Raw genomic sequence first — 20910 nt, 5'->3', positions numbered from 1 at the left:
TATTCTTATTGTAAATGATAATCCAGAATATACTCAATTCACAGTATTTTTACAGAAAATGTTTGCAAGCAATTGCTGAGAATTTGGAAACATTGATTTTTGATGTGTTTCCTTTTCCCTCGAGAGCTCTGAATGAAGGGATTTTGGGGAGCTAACTTCAGAGTTCAACAGTGCGGGAAGGTAATGTTTAACAGAATGCTTTCTGGCCTGCGGCACGTGATTCTCCCTCTTTGTATTCTTGGGCTCAGAGCTTTCTTCCATTTGGTGGTGGGGACTTCTAGGCTCTTTTCACAGAATGGACCAAGGAAAGAGATGCTCTTATTTTAGGCATTGATTGCCATCTGTTTTATTTTTTAAATTTTTTTATACTGGGACAGAGATGTTGGCTTTAAGAGGCTGGAAAATAGTCTGTGCATGGCCCACTGTGCCCTTTGCTTTTGATATACATGGAATAAAACATACAGCTTGCTTGTGGAGACAAACTTCTGTTTAAATGCATTTTATACCATCTAATAGAAATTGCAAGAAGGCGTGTCCAGTAATGGCTAGATGTTCCATCATAAGAAGGTATACTGAGTTTCACACGTGACTGCTTGCAATATTGACAATTTCGAGAAAAAAAAAATCACTTTTAGTTTTTATGTTGGGCACTGAAATGGTAGCAGTTTCCACACTTGAAGTTTAGGCTTAATGAAAATTTACAGGCCACTTTGAAATTTGATTTTCATCGCATTTTTCCATGTTTGCCTTGAAAATAGAGATTCACACGTCTTCATTTTCTCCTTGCTGCTGAATTATCTGCAACCTTGACTTTCGTTATTTTAGTACAGGGTGTAGAAAGAGCCAGTGTCGATCGTACTCTCCTGGCTCGTGCCGGGCATCACTGATGACTTATTCTCTGGTTTTGTAAACCATGTAACAGCTCCTCTGTGACAGCTTCATCCGGGCTGCCGCGCTCGCAGATGCAGTGTCCAGGTTCTCAGCGCGACACTGACACCGGCTCGCGCCCCTGGCCCTGCCCGCGGTCCGGGAAGGCGGGTGCACCTCCGCTTCTGCAGCACCCCGGCCATGGCGCCGGGCAGGCCGCGCAGGACGTTTGTCTGGACACAATGATGCACAAGCATTTCTCCCCAGTTCTGCCAAGCTGACTTTTTTTAGGGACAAATAGATGGATGACGTGACTGCGTTACATCAGACTCATGATACAGGAAAGCATAAGTGACGAGTAACAGTCACTAATTTTGGAGAGCAAAAGAAAAATGAAGTACAAGGTGGCCTTTCCTCTCCCCCACCCCCCGTTATTTTCACAGGGAAGCCTCTTGATTCAAGTCTCATTAACTACTTTGGATTTCCCACTATGTGTTGTTCATGACTAGGGGAGGGAAATTCCCACGTCCTCTCTTGTTTGTTTTGGGGTTTTTCTGAATGTAATCAATAATTATATTGTGTATTCAGCTGCCTTTGACCATCGACCTTTATGTTGTAGAAAAGAGATATTTGGGGCAGCTTATCGATTCAGGTGCTCTATATTTTCTTTTGGAAATACCTTGCTGTGCGATTACTTTTACCATTTAGCAATGTGTACTTCTGTTTGCACATTATACCTGGAGGTCAGGAGAGAGTCTCCTTCCTTTTTCTCCTGGAATAGGAGTTTATTGGGGATTTTTGACAATATATGGTAAACAGCTTCATAAAAGATAACCGGCTTGCAGAGTGACCTTCTGGTCGCGTGTGCATTTGGCTATAAATGGAGCGATGATTCTAAAGCGGTGGGTGGAGGTACATAATGGCAGCAGGTCTTGCTTAAGTAATCCCAGGGTTTCTCTAATAAAACCTTATTGTGGCCAGTCAGCTACATCTGGGGAATAACGCTGGTCCTTGCTTTTGTTTATTTGGGGCATGCAAAATCATTGAAAGGAAACTTTTGCTTAAGAAAATGGAATTCGGTCGTCTTGTTCCTGATTTGTTGACCCTACCCTGTTTCCCAAGGCGCACCTTTAAACGCCTGTTTTTGGGGAGAGGTGAAAAGGCGCCCGTCTCCGGCTGCTGCGCAGTGTGGGTAGAGGCACTGGCTGCCTCCTTGCGTCAGCCACTGCCCGGGTGGGTGGGTGGCGTCTTGTGTCCTTTCTCCCTGGTGGGGGAGGCGGCGGGCTGCTGGTTCTGGGCGCCTTTTATTCCTTTCTTCTTATTAGGGTGGACATGTCGTTGGCTCATAATGGATTATTGATCGGTCGAGGACAGCAGCAGCCCCGAGGCCTGCCCATCAATGGGGTTCACTCTCCCCGTGGTGAATGCGCCTCTTCATGCAGGCTCGGGGACCCCCGTCTGGGGAATATAAGCCTGGAATTGTTAATCTTGTGCAGGATGGATTTTAGGGAGAGGAACTCTTCATTGTCGTGGTGGCATTTTCCCCCCATTTGTTCGAAGAATAGGCTTTTTGTCTCAGCAGTAAGATAAGCTTGTCCAGGATGTTAATGATGTATTTTAATTCGTGGCTCATAATGCTACAGTGTAACTAAGAAAGTGCATTCCATTGTCTCAGAGAACAACCAGGCACAGTATCCCCAGCCCCTGGCTTCTCAGCAAGCGGGGGGCCGGGGTGGGGGGCTGGGAAGGGCCAGCAGAGACCCGCCCCCCCCCCCCCCCAGAGCCAGGTTGGAGCCGAGCTGTGTTTGCGACTCCCCCTTTGCAGACAGCCTGGGGACAGGACCAGCCGAAATGCTTTTCTTTTCCTTTCTCACCAATTCTTCAAATTCCACATGGACCGATTATCACAAATTCTTGCATTCGGGAAAGGCCTGTGCACCCTTTCTCCCTGCCCCAGATGCCTGGGTACACAGGCCCCGGGCCTGGAGTGCTTCACCTAGGTCAGGGTGCCAGAGGGCTGATGGTTTCCTTTTCTTTTCTTTTCTTTTTTTTTTTAAGAAAAACCTCCTGGCGCCTTGGAAACCCGAACTAATTTTTCGTATCAGGATGTGATTAATTAATGAACTATAACTGAAAAAAAAATTCAGAGTGGAGGAGTTATTTGAAAAACAACGCAGCCTTCAGTTTTGCTTCCTTAAACTGAAAAATACTGGTTGAAGGAAACAATGCAGGAAACAGAGTTTTCATTTTTCTAGCAGCTTCTTTGTTCCTCATTTAGTCTGATTATGGTCAGTTTGAGCAAACTTTAAGAGTTACTTTCTTATGGAGATTGCTCTCAATATTAGAGCATATTTGAAAATTAGCCTTCTGATTCACTTTTCTGGAGAAGATTTTAATAGACTCAACTTTGATAGTTTCAGGGAGATCAGTAAAAAATTTCCATCCTTCACTTTGCAGAGCAAAAAATGACAAGATTTCCTCTAGATTCAGGGATGGACTTAGTACTTAAAAATACAGAATACGTTACATATTTTTTTCCTGACACTTTAACTGGTCAGAAAAATCATTGTTTAGGCTATGAATGAGAAAGCACAACAGGTTTCTTTTATTATTATTATTTTTACCTTGTGAAGCCATGGAATGAATTGCCACGTAGGGCCTGGTCAGTTTTGGCTAGTGGTAGTGAGACTTCCTGGGAGATTTTACAAAATCTGGAATTTGGGGTGTGACTTTTCATTGCTATTTCTGTGGAAGCCTCTTTAAACATCAGAAGGCAGTCTTTCAGAATAAAATACTAGTTTTCATTTGAACACATTCATATTATTCAGATGACTTTTCTCTCTGAGACTTGAAATCTAGGGTAAAAAAAGGTCATTTCCCCAAAGTGCTTTGCTTAGAACCCTCTTTGCTCCCGGGGGCCTGGGGAGGGGGTGTGGTGGAAGGGGGGACCCCCCTGCTCTGCCAGGGCAGCTCCGCCCTCAGGTGTTTGCATACTGGAGTTTCAAGTGGGACTTTAAAAAAACGCCTTTTGTGAAAAATGTCTAAAATCCATAAAAATGGAAAGAATAGTTGGACAGGCGTAGACCTGCCCCCCAGGCCGGGCCTGCCTGGTGTCACCATTCCTTTCCCCAGGGCTCTTTCCTGGGAGCCACCTCTGCGTGTCTCTTGGGACATCTGCGGAGAGCAAGGACGCCCTCCTGCCACCAGTGCCCTGGGAAGCACTGCTGGTCCTCGTCCAGTGGCCAGCCCACAGCGAGGGTTCCTTCTTTACACTTTTACTGTGGTAATATATAAAACATCAGGCTTGCCATTTCAGCCGTTTTTTAGTGGCATTAATTATATTTGCAGTGTGCCATCACCACCATCCACTGCCTAGACCTTCTCGTCATCTCAAACAGAAGCTCTGCCCCCAGGAGGCAGTAACTCCCGGTGCCACTTCCCGCCGGCTCCTGGTGACCTGGGATCTGCTCTCTGTCTCTACAAATTTGCCTCTTCTGGATATTTCATATAAATGGGATCAAGCAATATTTGTCCTTTATGTGTCTCTTAGCATAATGTTTCAGGCTCATCCATGTTGTTGCACGGATCAGAACTTCTTTCCTTTGTATTGCCTAATAATATTACAGTGTGTCAATTTATCACATTTCATTTGTCCATCCATCTGCCGATGGGCACTTGGGTTGTGGAAATGGACATTTTTGAATCTGAAGTTGATTTCAAGCGGCTCATTCATATCATTGATGTTTCCTGAGTGGGCACGTCACTTGAACAGTTTAAGATTCTCTCCGATCACACTGTTTTTTCTTAGCTATGCAAGTGTGGCTGTTACGAAGGGTTAATTTCTGGGAAGAGGGCCCAAGCTAAAAAGGGGTTGAACATGTTTGCGTAGCTCAGGGGTTCTTAAAAAGGGGTCCGTGAGCTTGAATTGAAATTCAAAAAAACACTCTTGTGGGGACATATTGGTGCGGGTGTGATATATTTATTAAATAATACACAGCATAGTGTGGACTTTGTAAGCGGTTTGCGGTTTTCACCTGACTGGCAAAGGGGTCTGTGGAACAAAAACTTAAGAACCCCTGGCGTGGATGATTATACTCGTTGGTTTAAGTATTTGCACTTGTATTAACTAACCTGTCGGAGTGTGCCCTAGAAAGACTCATGGGAACACGTAGTTGTTACTCTTTAGCTGTTTCTAATCCAGCTTCCTAGGCAACCGTTACTTTGTCTTTTTTGAATTTATTAAACCAAATATTCCCACCGCCAGTGACCAAGTATCACTGGATGCTGCACTGACCCTTCTTTCATTGATTGAGCAATTTTTAAAGTTGCTATTTAATGTTTGACCGTTTACTCTGTGCTGGACATGGTGCTGAGTAACTTGCACGCGTTAATTCAAGCCTCGCAGCAGCCCTGGAGGGCGGTGTGGGTGCTCTGGTTGGCATTTTAAAGAGGATGACACGGGGCGAGCTGCAAAGCGGGTAAATTGGAGAAAGTGGCAGAAGTCGGCCTAGAGCCCAGGCCGCTGGCCTTCCCAGCCTGCGTGCGAGGTGGCATCGCGTCGTGTGCCCAGTGCTGGGAAGGTTCCACCTGGCCCTGCTTCACAGGTGAGGGCTGCAGTGCCCAGGGTGCTAGGGGAGGGCCGCGGAAAGCTTCCTCCAGGAGGGGCGCCCAGGAAGACAGTGGGCGGGGCCCTGGGAGGAGCTGAGGCTGGGTGGGCTGTGAGGCGAGCAGGCCCCCAGGTCCCCAGGACCTCCTAAGCCCATGAAGGGGCGGACGCCCCCAGCAGCCCAGCCCTGAAGGGTGGCTGGCTGTACCTAGAGCAGAATGGGTGGAGGCCGGGCAGTGTGGGGCTCTGCAGAACCCGGGGGGGGACCTGACGGTGGCTTGGATGGCGGGGGGCAGCAGGTGAGCTGGAGGGGTGACCCTGAGTGGTGGGAGGGGCGCCCGCAGGATTTGGGGTGTCCTGTTGGATGCTGGCAGAGAGAGAGTGAGGGCCAAGAGCCAAGACTTTGTCTTTCCTGATGGGGTCATGGGGACAGTGCACCTGTGCCAGAGCTGGGACTCAGCCTGTATCAGTTTGATTCCCAGACAGGCCTCAGCTTCCCTGGAAAGACGTGGCCAATCCTCGCAGGTAGAGTGAACCCCCCGACTTGGCAGACGTCTGCTGGTCTTTCTGCTTCACACTTGTGCGTTGACATTCCCTTCTTTCCTGACTTTCGAGTTCCTGACGGCCAAGCACGGTGTCTTGGTGGCCTTGGATCCTTTGGGTCCTCGTGTGCTGCCTTCACCCACAGGCTCTCAAGTCGTGTCTTTTTAACGGAACCCCGGTTCAGAGCCGGTGTCACAGCCGCGCGCTGTAAGGGGCGGGCTAGAATACAGGTGCATCGGAATTGCGTTTACACCAACAGCGACGCAGGCTCTGCCGCCAGCCCACACTTGTTTTTTAATGTGTTATTTGGTTCAGTTAAAATGTTTTTCTTTCTGACTGCAGGTCTTGGATCTTGGCTGTGCACGCTTGTCCTTAAAGGCGTTACTTCTGTGTCGGTGGAGTTGGCCTTGGGTGTCGCGTTCCCGCTCTGGGAACTATTTCATGTCACCCGGGGATGCCTGAGGAAATGACTTTTCAGAATTCTGTAAGGTTGAAAAGGCAGTTCCCAGAGCTCTGCCTGATAGGACGGGATTTAGTAGTTGAAACGTTGACCCACAGATTAAATTTATCCCAAATCAAGTGAATGTAGGTAATCAAGAAGTCTCAGGAAAGTTACGTAATTTCGGTTACACTATATAGGCAAAGCACACAGCTTTCTAAGGCGGGCAGCGGCCTCATATAGATGCATTTAGGTCTAGGGCTTTACTTGGGTGTTTTACCCGCTTATGTTTTAAAGATTCTATATCTTTTATTTCCTCTCTTTCCCTCTTAAATTTTTAAAATGTCGCTTCAAACTGTTCGGTGGCGCTCCAGACAATCACGCACACACCGAGCCAGTGGAAGCTTATTTTAAAACCCTCATCGGCCAGTCCTTTTTATGTCTCAACAATCAAATTGCAGTCCTGTCCGGCACATTTCTCAGTTTCGGCTTTGGGAAGTTTTTAATGCAGCTCACAACAGCGCACACCTGTGACTGAGTAGGGGCAACGCCGCTCCCCAGGCCTCCGCGGGCCGTCGCGGACGCCTGCCGTGTGGCTGCTGCCGCGCAGGCCAGCTCTGGCTCTCCCTCGCCTGCCTCCCCTCTCAGGCTGGGTCGCTGGGAGACTTTTCTGTGATGGCTCAGGTTTGGGTAACCAGCTGGCACTTACAGGTTTTATAAGGCAAGTTATTTGTGGGTTAATGTGTTTTCGGAAAAGCTTAAACACCAGATTGCATTTGGTGTGCCCCCTGCTTGTCCGAGAAAGTGCAGGAGGGGCCGCTCTGTACTGAAATTCATTTGACCAGAACTGAGGATTACAACCCGTTATCCAGCTAGGTGAAGCCGAGAGGTAAACCACCCGCTCGTCGGGGCCCAAGTCAAGGAGGACATCCCACGCCAGGCCTCTGGGCCGTGGGCTGCTGGCGTTTCCCGGACCTGCGGCGGCAGGTGGCAGCTATAGGAAGCCTTCTCGTGGGGTGGCTGCCACGGAGCACTTTGAGGGTGGAAGCTTCTTTTTGGAGAAGAAGGGATGACCTTGACTTATGCAGCGCTTTTTGCCTGCATCAAGAAGACAGAGGACAAAGATCTGTTGATTTGGCTGCTGACCACGGAGGAGAGTCAGTTGTAGCGAATTCAGTTTTGACTGTTTCTTTCAAGGTTTGCAAGAAACGATGTCAGTTATTTCTGGGCATAGGAAGGCGATTGCTCAGTGGAACTCTGAATGGAGGCGGTTGTGTCGTTGTTGGGTTTCTTGAAGATAATGGTGTTTCTGACCTAAAGTGTTCTTACCATTATAGCATTGTTTTGGTTTTTTAAGCTTTCATGTCTTCATTTATATACCTATTTTCCCCTGAAACTCTTTTTAGGTTCTTTCCAAGCCCTTCCCATGCAGTGCTTAGCGGGGCTTAGCAGGGCTTTCTCTTTTTTTTTTTTTGAAGGATGGGGTGGGCCGAGAAGGAATGGAAAACAAAACCTGAAGAGCAGCTTGGCCGCCCGCAGGGGCAAGGTCCTGTGGCCAGCTGGGGCCACTTTTTTTTTTTTGGACCCGGTGTTGGAGGAGACACCAGGCTTCGGGGTTCAGGGTCTAGCCTTTGCGGGGGGCGGAGGGTGGAGAACCGGAAGCTTGAAGACTGGAAGGAGGAGAGGAGGAGAGGAGCCGGGCACGTCTCGGAGACACGCGAGGCCCAGGAGCTGGGCCGGGGACAAGTGGGAGCCTTCCTGGGTGCGGCCCCGCCTTCGCCTGGCGCGGGAAACGGCATCCAGAGCTTCCCGCAGCATCTCCCGGGAGCCCTGCAGGCCTGAGGGGCCTGTTGGGGACCAGGAAGCTGCTCCCTTTGCCCCCCGAGACTCTGGAAGCCGCTGGCCCTGGGGAGCTCGGGGCTTAGCTTCTGGATCTTTCCCTGTGCTGCCCCGGGGAGCTGTGCTGGCGGCTCTCAGGGGTGCGGTCTGCCCACGCCGTGAGCAGCCCCCTCCACCTGGGGGGGGAGGAAACGGGGGCGCAGGGGTGCTGGGCTGGGCCTTACGGACCAGGGGCCGCCAGCCCCGCCGCCCCTTGGCGGGCCTCCCCCCGGGAACGGAGCGGGGTCCCCGGTGCAGACCTGCCCCGTGTCGCCCCTGCCTGGGCGGGGTCAGCCTTTAGGGGTGCCTGGACACCAGGGAGAGCAGTGCTGGAGGGGACGAAAGAACCCCGAACCCACGTCGCAGTAACTTGCCCGAGTCTCTTCACCTGAAAAATTCATTTTTTCCCATGCCTTTTAACCTAGTGTCTTCCTTGTTTGCAGAATTGGCCTCATGCTCCCTGAGGACTGGGCAAGTGCTCAGTTTGCACTGCAGGTCAGTTTGCACTGCAGGATTCTCGGCTTGCGAGCACACCGAGCATCGGCCCCCCAGGCAAATTCCAGGGAGACCTTTAGCCTCCTCCGTGCTCCTCCTGGCTCTAGGCTGGGGTGGTCCCTGCCTGTGGCCCGCGATGGTGTCCCGTGCCAGGCTCCGTCCCTGGTACGTTTGGGCCGCGGCCTCTGTGACAATGCGAGCTTTCATTTTTTCATTTTAAAGACAATTTATTGAAGTATATCATTCGCACGTGGACGTACGTAATCAAGTGTAGAGTAAGAGTGGTGGACTTAGAGAACACGCGTGCATGGCAGGCCGCCACACATCACAAATACCTCGCGTTGTTGTGAAACATTCGCACCAATTATGAAAGAGCATCGTCAAAGTATCACTACTAAGTCTGTATCTTACTTTTGGTGTATTTTTCCCCCAACCACCTTTTTTTTTTTTTTCATAAACCATACAGTTCATCTAAAGTTTATCATCAGTGGCATTTGGTATAATCACCAAGTTGAACATTCATCACTTCCGTCAATATCAGAGCGTTGTCATTGTTCAAAAAAACCCCACAAAACCAACTACTATCACACCCACATGTTAGCGCTACTCATTATAAATCCTGTGATGTGCTTTCACCATTCCTATTCATTTCCAAACAAAAATGCCGTTTTAATTCACAATGAACTTGTGAGTTGCCTCTCACGATCCTGAATTCGCTGAGCGCCTGCACACTCTGTCGTGTCCTTGAAGTTGGATTTTGGCCATGTTGAATTCACTTAAATTTGAGAATTATCTCTATATTTAATGTCCTTAATTGAAAAATAACTAGAGGCCCTGGTATCTGTAGGATCAGCTCAGAGTCACCACTGTCCGGGGTTTCGGGGCTGCGCGTTTTGTTTTTTTTGTTGTAAATTTATTTCTGTGGCTCCTCAGAATCGGAAGATTTAATCCTCAAATTGGGTCACTCTAAGGTCAATATAAATCGTATGTTTCATTCATGCGTTTATATACTGTCCTGAGTTCAGCATCCTGCAGGGGACAAAATAAGCCTGAGTAGAGAAGGCGATGGGGCAAACCGCTGGCCTTACAGAAACACCGCGAGGAGAGTGCCCTGCTTCCCTGTGCCAAGGCCAAGGGGGCTTGAGAAAATACGTTTGCATACACGTGACCAGTGTCCTGCTGGCCTTGGAGGAGAGGCCTTTTCCTCTGGGGTGGGTTTCCTTCCCCGTCCCCTCTCCCGGCCCTCCCTCCCTCGTGGGGAGCCTTTGTCCCACGTGGTGGCCGTCACTGCCTCGTGGCTGTCACTGCCTCATGGCCCTCACTGCCTGGGTGGGTCCTACTTTTTTCAAGGTGTGATGCCCCAACTGTGGGTTCGTTAGGTACCTGGGAACAGCTGGGGGGGGCTCCCTAGGAAGGAACCCACCATTCAGTCAGGTTTCTGCCCGTGGGGGGTCTGTGGGGGAGGGGCTTGACGGAAGGGCACGGGCTGCCCCCTCCAGAGTCCTGCTGGCTCTGCCCCGCCTTGTGTGTGGGGGGAAGGATGTGATACTGAGGGAGGAATTCTGCCCCTCTAGGGGGGCCGGGGACCCTCCTAGCACACACTGACCCGGTGTCAGAGCCTGCGGCCCTCCCTGCGCCATCCTATCAGCAGGAATCTTTTCTTACCCAGCTGTGCGGCGCTGACCGCTTGAGAAGGTCGATGGCCCCCCAGAGGCACACGTGTTGGTGGGGATGCAGCCAGCTGGCCGCACGCCTCCTGGAGGCTGCGTTGTCTGAGCTGAGCTGTCCACAAGGCTTTTTGAGAGAATTCGGGTCCCCCCTGGGCCTGGCTGGGAAGTGGGCTCTGACGTTCTCCAGGTCTGCTTCCGTTGCGTGCTGATTTGGGGTGGCCAGAGCCGGCAAGGACTCTGGCCCGCAGCCTTGGATGGGAGGCCTGACTCTTTGAACTGGGGAGAGGTGCTTCCAAGTCAGAAACGCACTACGTCGCGCTTGCTAAGGTTTAAAATGGGAGTTCTCCACTCCGTGTGGACGAGGCCGTGGCTCTTTTAGAAGACGGCGTCCTCTCTCACGGGGGAGCCTGATTTTGGAAATCTGCCTGTCCTGCAGGCCAGCACCCTGTGCCGAGTGGAGTTCACCCCTGCAGGAGAGCCGTAGGGCCCCGGATCTTTAGCTCCCTGACTCCCGTTGAGAGATAAGAAGGCTAAGCAGACTCTGTCCCAGAGGAGCCCTTTGGGGACCCATCAAAACGCTGTCCTTTAAGACTCCGTCTCTCCATCCCTGCTGACAAGGCACATGGGAATCCTGTTTTTACTGCGTCCTTGCTGCCCACTGCATTGTGTTCGGTTCCTTTGGCCGTTCCCGTGCCTGGAGACTGGCTAGTCCCGCCACACCTGGCCGGGCCAGCAAGGGGCCTGGGGCTCTGCCGGGTGCTGTGAGCTGGACACTGCCAGGGGCACATGGGCAGGCCTGACCTGACGGCAACAGCAGAGGGGAGGGCTCCTGGCAGAGGCCCCTGCGCGTCCCTGGCTGGGAAGAGGTGCCCGTGAAGGACGGCACCAGCGGGAGGCCAGAGCGTCCGGGCTTCATCTGAGAGGCTCGTGCGCCCCTCCACGCTGCCGCAGCCCTGCCTGCTGAGCCTGGTGGGGTCAGGGAAGCCAGCCCTGTCCTCAGAGGCCCAGAGTGGCCGTGGTGAGCCTTGCAGGGACGCAGGGCTCCCTTCCTGTCCCTCGCCTTTATGAGATAATCCCCCTTCTTAGTTTCTTATCCAATCACAGTGTTGCCAGTCGATTCTCGTTATTCACGGCAGCTCTATGAAGCCACCAAAGCAGCAGAGCGGTGAGCCCCAAGCCCCGACCCGCGGGGGAGATACAGGGTTAGGGTGCTGCCAGCTCTGCTCACGTTTTCCTCATCTACCACCACATAGCGTCGTTCTCTGTGTTTCTTTGCATATGTGTAATAACATATATTGCTGATTTGGCACCGTCATTCATGCCTGAACAAGGCGTGTATCACATACATGTGTTCTCTGTGAGGAGAAACACTGGACAGCACTTCAGCACTACGCCTGGGGGCCTTTTTAACAGTGCGGCCACCAGCAGAAAGCACTTACGGGAGAAAAACAGGCACAAAATACACTGCAGAAAGGACACTTGTTCACAAGTGAGAGGGGAGGGCCAGGTCCCCCCATTCGACCTCAGCTGGGAACCTGCGCATCTGTTGCACGGCTTGTCCCTTTGCGCATGGTTGCAAACGAGCGCGAGAGCGCCCCTAGTGCTGATTTTGGGTTGACAAAAACTTCAGTGAGTAGGTGAGTTTGCAAAGAGGACCCACAAATCATGGTTCATGGGGACCGACTCTTTGTAGAAGGATTTCAACCACCGCAGAGTCTGCGGCTGAGTTTTCAATGGGCTCCTCCCATTTCCTTACCGTGGTTTTCCCTTTGCTTTGTTTCTCTGTCTCTTATTTCCACATAAGGGCGCTCCTTGCCCCGGAACCTGTGTTCTCGCACTTCCATGCGGTGCTTCCTAATGACTTGGTGATTTGGTAGCAAACCATTTTAGTTACAATTATAATTTATTTAGCTCATATTGATCTGATTGTCAATAATTATTGATATTTTAAAAATGGAAACAGCTGCTTGCTGGCCTTTTTGTCATTCCTTTTGGCCGCACTGGAGGGACAGTTTTCGGGAGGCGTGTGCAGCCGTCCCTGATGGGGTCGAGGGATTGCTTGCGGTGACAGCTGTGCTCACCAGACTCTCGTGTCTCCTCTGTTTCAGGTGCTCAGTGCCTTGGGCCATGCCCTCCACCTAGAACATGCCGGCACCTGGTCCTACCAGGCGCACCTGTGGCTGGGAAGCAGGCCCCGGCTCTGAAGAGGAGGAGATCAAAGGCTGCCCCGGCAGGACCCTGTGCTAGAGCGCTCCGCCCGCCTCCCTGGGACCCCTCGCCGGGACTGACCCGTGACCTCCGCTGGCAGCGCGTGCCATAGCACCGCCACGATGGATGGAAACCGAGAGGCCGAGATGGAGCTGAGGACGGGCTCCAGCCCCAGCAAGGCGGGCACGAGCCCCGAGGTGGACGGCGACAAGGCGGCGGTCCACAGCTGCTGCATCTGCGGCAAGAGCTTCCCCTTCCAGAGCTCGCTGTCGCAGCACATGCGCAAGCACACGGGCGAGAAGCCCTACAAGTGCCCCTACTGCAGCCACAGGGCCGCGCAGAAGGGCAACCTGAAGATCCACATCCGCAGCCACCGGACCGGGACGCTGGTCCAGGGCCACGGGCCCGAGGCGGGCCAGGCGCAGCTGGCCGAGTTGCGCGTCTCCGAGGGCCTGGGCGCCTGCGCCAGCCCCACCAAGAGCTCGTCGGCCTGCAACAAGATCCTCAACGGGGCCACGCAGCTGGAGGGCGCCAAGATCCTGCTGCGCAGCAGCAGGAAGGAGGCGGAGGCGGCGGGCGAGGGCAGGGCCGCCACGGCCGCCCAGTGCGCCTTCTGCAAGAGCCGCTTCGAGCGCAAGAAGGACCTGGAGCAGCACGTGCAGCAGGCGCACAAGCCCTTCCAGTGCCGGCTCTGCAGCTACGTGACGGCGCGCGAGGAGTCGCTGCTCAGCCACATCGAGAAGGACCACATCACGGCGCAGGGGCCCCCCGGTGCGGCCGAGGCCTGCGTGGAGAACGGCAGGAGCGAGCCGGTCCCCGGGGAGTTCGCCTGCGAGGAGTGCGGCCAGGCCTTCAGCCAGACGTGGTTCCTGAAGGCACACATGAAGAAGCACCGCGGCTCCTTCGACCACGGCTGCCACATCTGCGGGCGGCGCTTCAAGGAGCCGTGGTTCCTCAAAAACCACATGAAGGCGCACGGCCCCAAGGCGGGCGGCAGGCACCGGCCCCGCGGCGAGCTGGACCCCGTGGCCACCATCAACGACGTGGTCCAGGAGGAGACCATCGTCACCGGCCTGTCCCTCTACGAGGTCTGCCCCAAGTGCGGCAACCTCTTCACCAACCTGGCCAGCCTGAGCGCGCACAACGCCGTGCACCGCCGGGCCGAGGCGGGCCGGGGACGCGGGCCACCCGGCCCGGGGGGCGCCCAGGACGCCCAGCGCAGCTTCCTGCAGTGCCTGGGGCTGCGGCCCGCGGCCGGCGCGCCCCCCAGCGTGCCCCAGGGCCGGAGAGTGGCCGAGCTGGACCCCGTCAACAGCTACCAGGCCTGGCAGCTGGCCACCAGGGGCAGGGTGGCCGAGCCCGCCGACCTCCTCAAGTACGGGGCCTGGGACGAGGCGCTGGCCGGCGCCGACGTGGCCTTCGACCGCGACCGCCGCGAGTTCGTGCTGGTGAGCCAGGACAAGCGCAAGCGCGAGCCCGACGCGCCCGCCGCGCCCGGCCACCCGCGCAAGAAGGCGGGCCCCGGCGACGCGCCGGCCCCCGACCTGGACTACCGGCCCGCGTCGCGCCAGAGCCGCCGCGCGGCGCAGAGCAAGTCGTCCGAGTGCTTCGAGTGCGGCAAGATCTTCCGCACCTACCACCAGATGGTGCTGCACTCGCGCGTGCACCGGCGCGCGCGCCGCAACGCCGCCGGGGGCGCGCTCGGGGACGCGCTCGGGGACGCGCTGGCGGACCGGGCGCCGCGGGCGCGCTGCGGCTCGCTCAGCGAGGGCGACTCGGCCAGCCAGCCCAGCAGCCCCGGCTCGGCCTGCGCCGCCGCCGACTCGCCGGCCTCCGGGCTGCTGGCCGACGACAGCGGCGACGAGGGCGCGCCCGAGCCTGCGCCAGGTGAGCCCGCGCCCAGGTAGCCCCGGGCCCGGGCGGCCCCGTGGATGGCGTGCCCGGGTCATGCCGTGTCCAGGTGGCCCCGTGCCCTGGGACCCCACCACCCCGCACCCAGGTAGCGCCCTGCTCCGGCGCAGGTGGCCCCTTTCCGTGGTGGCCTGGGTGCACCTGCTCATCTCCATTTCCTGCCTTTTTTCTATGCCACGCGGCCTCAAATGAATTAACACCCTTTTGCCCCTTGAGCTGATGATCCCTTCTGGGCGCCCATGATTTCTGAACAAAGGACACAGTTGTGGGCCCGGCTCAGGTGGGACCTCTCCCCCTTTTTGTTCCAGACCCTCTTCTCTTACCCCACGACACAAGCACTTGCATAGACACACACAGTAACACACGCTGTCCTTTGTTCTTCTCCCTCACAGCACAACGGTGAATGGAGTAACTTCAAACTGATGTGCAGTTAGAATTAATCTCCTTGGGGTCGAGTAACCCTGTGGTTTAGAGATGGCTAATTGGAGCAGGTGACTGCAAATAGCAGGCATATGAATATTTAAAGGAGCTTGGCCAACTTTGTTTTTAAATATTTTCCTAGTTCAAAAAAATTTTTTTAAAAACATTTTGATATTGCCTTCATTCTTTTTTGGTTTGGAGAATTATTTTAAGTGGAAAGAGATGTTTCTGTTATGGAACTGATAACTCTTTCCATAGCCAGTAGTGTGTGTCTCCTCTTCCTACAAGCTGGTTAATGGGTGCTGCTTTTACCTGAGAGTTCAAGAACGGAGGGAAGCCACATGCTTCTGCAGGGCAACTTAAACTATTTTGTGAGCAAACCGACTCCTGTGCATTTCTTCAAAACAGAACCAGAAACCCCAGTCTTTGTCATTTTTCTGTGTTAGAGAATAAGCCAAATCAGCAGAATGGAATTTAATCTCGAAGGGCTTAAATAATGTACTCTGTGTCAGGTAATGGATATGATAGTCTATTAGGTTTGGACACATTTTGGGTCAACAAAAATGTAGGGAGAAAGTGGTTTCTCCAGTCCTTTAGATAAACCCAGTCTTACTCTACCTGCACATTTCTCGTTGTATTGACAGCCACATGCATAATAATACGTTATGATTATGCCACCGCCCACATGGTGCTTCTCATTCTGTGTCATCAGTCCCAAGGCTGGGAGGCAAAAGGACGTGCCAGTCTGAAAACTCAGTGCTTGTTGCGTTCAACATTTTCAGCGTTTCTGTTGAACACTCAAACTTGGTGGACAATTGCAACCCCTGGATGGCTCTTTTGAAGTTTAGTTCCTGGTTTTCTTTTTGTTTTCACAACTACGAGTTTTACTGGTTACATTCCAATAATACTCTACCTGTGGTTTGGAGAACACTGGGTTACATGCTAGTCTATAGCACCAAACCTTTTTTTTTTTCTTCTTTATGTTGAGGAGTCTTTTTTAATATTTGGAAAAGATCTTGGGCCTGATCCCCATCCATTTTGATGGCAGGCAGATTATTAACAAGGAGCTAATCAAGTCAGGGCCTTGGAAAGAACAAATTGTTTTCCCTATACATTGCAATTTACTTCACCCACTGGGTTTCTTAAATTTTAGTAGTCATCGTTCACTTCTTGAAGAAATTACATGTCTTTTCTCTAGTTTATTTTTTGAAAAACTTGGTGTATCAGATGATTCTGCAATAAGATTGTGTATTGTCATTGAATTTAGCCAGAAGTTGACAGCAGAATAGATTATTACAGCTTACCTAGAGACCAAAGAAATCTGTGGTCCAACAGCGAGTTTTAGCCCATGCATTATGGGTTTACTCGGGCCACTTTTGTAACCCAAAGGACAGTGTTTCTTCCTAACAACCCGCTTTGCAATCGTAGCAGCCCCCTTTAAAACTCTAGAGGCTTGTTAACTTGCTGAGTCACGGGTGTGCCTTCAGGGGGAGCCCTGTTTTCTTGATTTTCCTACTCCCAGAATACTCTACATTGTAGGATTTGGCTGAGGCCTTTGAAGCAGTTACCTTGGAAAAGAAACTGGGTGTTTTGAATCTCTATTTTGATCTCTAGTCTTTCTTAAAATCGCATACTACTTTGGGAAAAGCTTGCCTTAAATGGAAACATTTATATTACTTTAAATTCAGATAGAACTTTGCAGGGGTGATTTGGTTAAAAACTGCTGGAGCAAATATGTAGAAATTGAGGGACAAAGCGGGGAAGTAGTTCTCCAGAACAGATCAGCCTACTTCTGGCAAGGTAGAAGTCAGAATTCAAGATCTTTGTGGCCTTCCCAGTTAACTAGGGTGGTACCATATTTTATCCAGCGTTTTTTTTTTTTTTTTATTTTTTTATTTTTTTGACATTCAGGAATTGGTTCTAGAAATAACTTCCATTATCAGATTAACTGAAAAAAAACCCATAAAAAAATTTCTTTAGTGAAACACGCACGTCTGTTGAGTGTTGCTCTCCTGCTTTGGGAAGCTATGAAAGTCACATTGCTTTTCTTTCCACCCAAGGGGTGTTACTAATTAAACTACTGGAGGAGCCTAGTTGCCAATAAAAGTTATGAAAATGCATTACTGAAGTCGGTTTAGATCCTAGGTTGACAAAGTGGTGCTGCACCCATAGAAAGCACATGTTTGGGGTTCACAGTAATGAATACTTTGGATTAGGGAAGAAGAGAGTTGAAGGAGCATATAATTGAAGTTACTAAAATCAACCTTTCCGAGCATAAGGTGGAAGCAGGGAGCTTAGAAGTCACCACTTAGGAACCCTGAGTATTGCTTCATAAGTAAACATTTAAACCTCAAGTACGCGGGCCGGAATGTCATTCACCAGAAAGCATGTTGCCTTTTTCATTATTCAGGGATAGTCGAAGTGCTTGAGAGGCTGAGAGCATCTCCTGGAGGTGCACTCATCCAGGTGACCTCCCTGCCTGGGGTCCCTGGGGTTGGGGAAGCCCCTTTGGGCTGGGCGGCTCCGTGCTGGGACAACCCGCGAGCACCAGGCATTAGCAGCCCTTTGCCCTGTGGATTGCATAGCGTTGAGGTTAGAAATAACTTGACTACCCCAACTTTGGACCGTCCCTTGTTATGCTGACCTCTCCTAGCACATCAAGTCCCTGTTCCATCGAGCCCAGACTGCCTGCTTGTGTTGGCATACTTGCTCTAGCTTGATAGGAAGTAAAAGCCCAAGTTTTAGGTCAAGTCATGGACTTGCTAGTTCTTAACTGTTTTTGACCCATGGAAATGGCCTATTATATGGTTCAATCAAAAGAATAAAAAAAATACTTAGAGGAAGTGCTGTAGGATTGCAAGCAGGTTGAAGAAATAAGGAGTGAGATCTTTGGAAGAAAAAATATGAGCAAAAGAAAAGTAATTATTTTCAAAGGAAGAAATGGGATTCCCTTTAGAAAGTCCCCATTAGAGCTCCTCTTATTTTCCCTGTAATTAATTGCATACTGTCTTCAACTATAAATGATTTAGCTGAGCACATGCTTTGGGCCTGGTCGATTGAACACACTGGGAGATGAGGCTTGCAGGACAGCTGCCACCAAGCAAAAGGCTAAAAAGCCTGTTGCCCTTTTGGGGAGCAGGGTCTTTTGAGCAGCTCAGGGGGGGAGGTGTGTTTCCACGTCCACCCACTGAAGCAGCTCTTACAAGAATAAGAATGGCATGTGGGGGTGAGTGGGGAGGGGTCTTTGCAGAGCTTTTGCCTGAGAAGACTTGTTAGCAGGTGGCTCAGTTCCTAGCAGAAGCTGCACGCACAGAGTGCGTTCTCCCCGTCGTGCTTTGGGTCAGAAGATGCTACAACTCCCCTTAAGAGGCCGTCAGGGACTGCAGCCCCCCCGGGTGGGCAGTTGGGGTCTCTGACTCTGAGGGAGGCATCCTGGCCAGGCACGGCCAGTGGTCGGGGGAGTTGCTGCTGCCCGGAAGCTGCCAGCCGGGTCCACGGAGGGGGCTGGAAACGAGGCTGCGTGCCAAGGAGTGGGGATGCACAGAAGGAGCCAGGGGCTGTTTAGAGTGCCCACCCGCAGTCACAAGATGGCAGTTTAACTGGGGGGTGCAGCGCAAACAGCCGGCACCCCGCGGCCCGGGAGGTGGGGCGAGCAGGGCCCGTTCCAGCTCGCCGAGGGGCACGAGCGGAAGGCAAGCCTGCGCTCCTGGGGGCCGAGAAGCATCGGTCGTGGTCTGCCCCGGGCCTGGGCCCCCCGCCAGCCTGGAGGGCACCTAACAAGCGCCCACCAGCAGCTTGAGCGCCGGCACCCGCTCACGTCCGCGGCGGGTGTCAGGGCCACAGCGCTGAGGCGCTTTGTCTCCTGAAGCAGAGACGCAGGAGCAGGAGGGCGTCTCGAGAGCAGCACCCAGGCCACTGAGGCGAAAGGCGCGCGGGGCCACCGACGGCAGCACGCGGGCTGGAGGAGCAGGTAGGCGCGGGGTGAAGGCCGGCACGCGAGCTGGACTGCAGGCTCCGGGAAGCAGAGCGGGCGGCCAGGAAAAGCGCGGGGTCACGCTGTGCTGGATTCGGAGGAATTAATTCACTGTTGTGAATAAGAGGTGAAAACGGTCGTCTTAAATTTATATCGAGTATAAACGTGGCAGAGTTGGTTATGAACTGCACGGAAAGGTGCTGGGCCGTCCTGTGCAGAGCGCCTGGTTGGTCAGTGTCCAGCAACCAGGCGTCGCCCTTCCTCGTTGCTCCTGCGGTCCAGGCTGGATGAGATTGTTCCCAGGCTTGCCTGGAGGCACCGCCAAAGCCGGGCTTGCTCTCAGTTATCGAAGGAGGAGGGCATGGCGCGATTAGGGTTCTAGAAGTGTGTTTTACTGTACTCTGGTTCTTTAGACAGCGATAGTCTGTGCGTGGCGTGCATGCTAGTATTTGCCTGAACGCAGTGCCACGGTCCCTGACCTGACAGCGTGAGCATGTTACACCGTGGATGACACTTGACCCTAGAGATTAGACCTGGGAAACTCAAGGGATATATGCACAGTCAGTATTGTAAAACAAGCACAGTGCAAATGCTTTAGTTTTCTAGGCAAGTTTGAATGCTTTTTATCTTCCTTCCCTCTTTCTCTTCAACACAAGGCAGAACCAGGATCGTTGAGCTGGAAGGGACCCGAGAGATGCCATGTCCCCCTGTCTTAGTGTAGGGAAGTCTTAGAATTTACCAAAAGCCATATGTTTTTATTTCTCTGAAGGATGGCCTGGTACGGTGGCGTGCACGAGTTCAGACTCAGAAACCTGCCTTTTAATTCCACTTTTGCCACTGCGTCGTGGCGTGGCCTTAAGGAGGTTCTCTAGCCTCCGTGAATCTCTAGATTCTCGATTCCAGAATGGCAGGCGGTTGTCCCGCAGTTTCCTGTGTGGCCCAGGCATGCTGTGGACTGCTGTAAACACAGCCGTTCTTGTTGGTTCAGAGTTGGAGCCAGAACTGGAGCCCCACTTCCAGTTCCCAGCCTAGGAATTGCGGGGCCGAGGAGCAGACCCACACGTGCTCCAAGAGCCCTTCTGGGCCGACCGTGCACCTGCCGGTGTCCTGGGCGGAAAGAGCCAGCGGTTCTGCCACAGTGCAGGAGCCTGCGCTCAGCAGCACGCGCTGTTCCTTTCTGCTACGTAGCTGTTGTGGTGAACCTTGAGTGAGTGCAACTTAATGATATTTCTGGATTCCAATGAAAATGGGTGTACTGTGGTTATAGATTCTTATTTGACATAACAGTTTCTCAACTTTTTCAGTCTTTGCACCACACCTTCAATTCTTTGCTATTTCAGTTCTCTTTTCCCTGTTAGAGTTAGTGTTTCCTAGCTGCAATATGGGGCCCTGCTGGTGACGATTTGGGACCCCTTCCTTGTGGCTTAAGTGTGACCTTTGCTATTTGTCATTAAGAAATGGAACTCTTAGTATTCTCCAACTCACACTTGAAACTCATGACTTGTTACTTCCTATTTGAAATGGAAAGATCTGCTTGCCCTGTGACCAGCCTTGCTTGATGATACCTGTACATTTGTCATTTAATTTATGCCCCCCTCATGATTGTAATACTAATTTTACCATATTAAGGACCTGTGAGACCCATGTCAGTAAATCCACAGGGTCTCCAAAATTAAAGCTCGTGCTCATCTCACCTCTCTCGCCTCAGGTTTGGCCTCACTGGGCCACCCATGCCATGAGCTGTCCTTGGCGAGCCGGGAATTCTGCTGACCTGTTGTGCTCTCATTCACGGTCCCCACTCCCTCCTCTCCCCTGTTGTCATTACTCGTCGCCCACATTCTCTCCTCAGTCTCTCCCACCCGAACAAAGCCTGCCCTTCTTGCTCTCCAAAAGACTGCGT

At 52.3% G+C, this 20910-nt stretch overlaps 1 protein-coding gene across 3 annotated transcripts in view; it reads left to right on the top strand.

Moving 5' to 3' along the window:
* The window catches only part of ZNF516 (zinc finger protein 516), a 124282-nt gene that overhangs the window by 35584 nt on the left and 67788 nt on the right, over positions 1-20910 (top strand). For all 3 annotated transcript variants that reach the window (XM_071208592.1, XM_058277907.1, XM_058277908.2), the window contains exon 2: positions 12607-14593. In XM_071208592.1, coding sequence (XP_071064693.1) covers positions 12829-14593 — 1765 coding nt within the window. In that variant the 5' untranslated portion in view covers positions 12607-12828. The remainder of the gene's footprint in view (positions 1-12606; positions 14594-20910) is intronic.

Source organism: Dasypus novemcinctus, chromosome 16, assembly GCF_030445035.2.
Source record: "Dasypus novemcinctus isolate mDasNov1 chromosome 16, mDasNov1.1.hap2, whole genome shotgun sequence".
NCBI lineage: Eukaryota > Metazoa > Chordata > Mammalia > Cingulata > Dasypodidae > Dasypus > Dasypus novemcinctus.
Note: the sequence above shows the minus strand (reverse complement) of the source record. Positions and strands in the feature narration are given on the sequence as shown.